The sequence below is a fragment of the Onychomys torridus genome, chromosome 3, assembly GCF_903995425.1.
Source record: "Onychomys torridus chromosome 3, mOncTor1.1, whole genome shotgun sequence".
Taxonomy (NCBI): Eukaryota; Metazoa; Chordata; class Mammalia; order Rodentia; family Cricetidae; genus Onychomys; species Onychomys torridus.
Window position 1 is genome coordinate 137,832,349 of NC_050445.1, and position 4,060 is coordinate 137,836,408.

General features: G+C 41.8%; 1 protein-coding gene across 1 annotated transcript in view; it reads left to right on the plus strand.

Moving 5' to 3' along the window:
• Positions 1-2,499, plus strand: part of LOC118580279 (C-type lectin domain family 4 member A-like) — a 19,592-nt gene extending 17,093 nt beyond the window's left edge. Inside the window, exons 6-7 of the mRNA XM_036181947.1 lie at positions 1,138-1,250; positions 2,358-2,499. Coding sequence (XP_036037840.1) covers positions 1,138-1,250; positions 2,358-2,499 — 255 coding nt within the window. The remainder of the gene's footprint in view (positions 1-1,137; positions 1,251-2,357) is intronic.
• The last annotated feature ends 1,561 nt before the right edge of the window (positions 2,500-4,060 follow it).

The window sequence follows — 4,060 nt, forward strand, 5'->3', positions numbered from 1 at the left end:
GTCCCAGCTTCCATGTTGTCTCCACATCAAGCAGGTTTTAAAATGAGTCTATGACATTGCACTTACATCTCCTTCTTCCTCCAAAGACAAAGTCTGGAGCTGCTGCCCAAAGGACTGGAAATCATTTAGTTCCCACTGCTACTTTACGCTGACACTGCATCTTACAGCGAGAGTGAGGAGAAGTGCTCCCGCATGGGTGCTCATCTGATGGTGATCCACAGCCAGGAAGAGCAGGTGCCTCCTGGGACAGAGTGGGGCCTGGGCCTGGCCTGCTGTTGCCTCTTTTTACTAAGAGGGAGTTTTGTTGACTTGGGTGTTGCTGATATGGAGGAATGCTTTCCATCAGGTACCCGGAAAGGATGCTTCAGCCTTGGCATTCTCCACCTTGCCCCTGCTTCAGTGAAGCTAAACAACCCACAAGGAACATGGCAACAGAGAAATGCAATGCCTGAGGTGGAGGGAATGATGAAATGTTTCTGCTGGAAAGCAGTTGTGATTCCAGCACTCTAAGGCTTCCTGTAGTACCCACTGCCTAACAGAAGAGGGCGCAGAGCTGACTAGGGAAAGGGGATCAAATCAGGAGAGTCACAGCCAACCATCAGAAATGAAATATGTGAGGTTATGAATGGAGAATGATTTAATCTTCTAAATTCTCTCATGCACAACTTTCAAGAATGGTGCTGGGGAAGAAAAGAGGGAGTGCGTCTGAGATGAGAATTCCTTATGATCATGGACAGAGAGTGTTTTCCAGTGTGATGGAAATCAGGCCCCTGCGTGATGACCTTGTGTCCTGTCAGCCAGAGAAGATGGCCACTCCTGGGGGTGGGGTGGCTCTTCTATTCCTTGATCCTTTCTTTGTCTTCTCATCTATGTGTGACCAGAGGAAATCAATCAAAGTATCACAGTGTACCTCTAAAATGTATAATTAATATGTATTAATCTATAATTTGAAAACTATTTAAGGGCTTATAGAGATAGATGAACTGAGATTTGATTATTATGTATTTCCATAGGTGCATCGTATTGAACACTATAATTTTTATATTTAAAATAATTTTTAAAAGATCTTATAAAATTCTATAACAGAAAAAGAAGCACTCCATCCAGGCTGAATGCTGTATCTTTCTTTCCTCTTAGGATTTCATCACCAAGATCCTGGATCCTAAAGCTGCTTATTATATTGGGCTTTCAGATCCAGGTCATCGACAGTGGCGATGGGTTGATCTGACACCATACAATGAAAGTGCCTCGTGAGTCTAGAGTTACCTAGAGGAGTCCTGGGTCCTGTAGCATGAGAAGACTTTAGGGTGTTCCAGCTGTTGGTTATGAAACTAAAACAGCTCACTCCTTGTTCTGAGAGACACATGTCACTGATACTCCAGGAGTTAGAAGAGTGTAGGGTGATAAGTAGTACCCAGGGCACCCAACCAAGGTGCTACACCATGGTGGGCTTTATGATGTTTTCAGTTTCTCTGTATCTTCAAAAAATAGGGTATATTTCTATTTTTATTTGTGTGTATACATACGTGTCTGTGTGTGCCATGTGTATGTGGGTGCCTGTAAGAGGGTGTTGGATTCCCTGGATCTAGGGTCACATGTGGTATGACCACGCCAATCTGTGTGCTGGGAACAGAACTCCCACATTTTCTGGAAAAGCACAGGCACTGTTAATGTCTGAGCCATCTCTCCAGCTTTCATTTATATCTTCATAATAATAATTAATGTCAAGACCATAACCGATTATTTCTCATAAATCAAAAGCCCAGCATTCTGATGTTGTTATGTGTTGCATTTCTATAATTATTTAAAAACTCCAATGTCATAATAGTACGTTCCCATAGTCTATCCTGATTTCTGCTGTGAGATATAGGGAGTAATGTTATTCTCATTCTCAGTCTTCAGAGAAGAAAAGGAGGAATCGAATATGTTAAATTTCTTGTCGCAGATGATACAAATATGTAGATTATCTGGATATTTTAAAAAATTCTTCAGTTTCTAAAATAAGAGTGTTGTCAAATGGAAAAAAAAAACTTATATTAAAACATGAGAATCAGGAGAGACCTTTCAGCAATAAGTAAGCACATGGGATGACAGTCCCTGGGTACCAAGACCTAGGGATGAAGTAGCCCCTGGGATGTGTTCTGGGAGAACAGTTAAGTAACAAGCTAAGAGAATATTGAGTGCGGTGGCCATGTCTTCAGGGACATATCAGACATGGGTGGTGGAGGATGGTTGATTTGTACACACCTGAATCTGCTTTCCACAAATTCCCACTGTATCCTCATCTTGCTTACTCTTGTTTTCTCTTTGCCAGCATCATTCTGGGAAATGCCATGATGCTCTTTCCTCCCTTCCAGGTTCTGGCACCCAGGTGAGCCCAACAGTGACCGTGAACAATGTGTTATAGTAAATCATCGAGGTTCTGGTTGGGGCTGGAATGACAGCCCTTGCAGTGGTGAACAGAAGTCAGTTTGTCAGATGAAGAAAATATACTTATGAATCAAGCATTGTCCATGGACATGGGATGGCATTTTTATCCAGTATTACATAGACACCTGGAAAGACCTTCTTGTGGAAGAGATGTCCCTAGAGTTTTAGGTAGGCAGCCAACAGTTATCCATATATAATACTGGTCCCCATTTGTACTTATTTATCCATCCTTTACCCTCTAAATAATGAGAATTTCCTGTATACCAGAGACTCCACATCCTTTGTGTGTATGTGGAAACACACCAGCTTCTCTGTCTGTTCTTAGATTCCTAAAGTCTTATTTGCTGATAGACTTGTATGGTGTGGTCCCTCTACCCATCTGTCTCTGTCATTGGATTTATTGATGTATAATTGACAAATAAATTATATATATTTACATTACAGTGTCTTGACTTGATATGGAAATGTATTGGGCAATGGCTACCACAATCAGGTGAACAGCATCCTCTGTTACCTAACATAGTTGTCTGTTTTGTGTGTGTGTGGTGTAGAACATTTAGATCTTCTTAAGCAAATTCAGATAGACAGGGTGACATTGTCACCTACTGACACTTTGGTCCTCAGTGCTTACTCACATTTTCTCTGGCAGTTTGTGCCCTTCCGTCAGCATTTTCTCATGTCCTCCAATACCTGCACTACCAGGAGCCATTCAGGATCTTGGTCCCCATGACTAGTGTGTCAGGTGCTGTGGGTGCCATGAGGCTGATGTGGGCCTCTAATGGTGTCTGATCCTGGACTAGGTGCCCTTCCTCAAGAGCAAGTTTAAGAAGATGATAGCCAACTTTGTAGTAGCACCCCCATGATTTTTGGTGTCTCATGTTGGTGCGGGCCACATTAGGGACATCCTCTGCTCTGTGGATGGACATGAAGAGACCCACATGTGGTCACTGAGAATTGAACTCAGGACATTTGAAAGAACAGCCAGTGCTCTTAATCTATCTGAGATATCTCCTGGCAAGTTTTTGGTATTTTTTGCCTGTGTTGCAATGGTACCTCTTTTCTACCAATGGTACTAATGTTCCATATTAAAACCCAACAACATACATCTCCTGAGCAAATGGTAAAGGGATTAGGTGTAGATGCTATGCTGATTTCCAAATGCTTTCATAATCCTCTGTAAAAGTACTGTTTCAAAGCCTTTGACCCATCTTCCTGTATATAGAGTATGCTTTCATCCCCAATTGGCTGGTTTGTCCAGGTGACCTTCACTGGCCCATATGATGAGAATGAATCTGATTCTCTAAATACAGGAGGCTAATACACATTCACCTTGCAAGATGCTGTGATTCTCTACGATCCTGGCTCCAAAGCGATATATGTATGAATAAGCTGAACAGCATTTCAGTGACCCATGGCTAAACCCTTAGGACACACACAAATGAGAAATATTTGTTGTTGTAAGCCACTTGAATATTGTGCATGGTTTTAATAGTGTATGTGAGATATGATAACTTTAGAAATATATTTTGCTGAGAAGGTAAAACCCCTGAACATCTGTGACTGGAGTGAAGTGGTATGTAGGTATACTTATCACCATGGAAATAGTCAATTGGTTTAATAATTACACAGG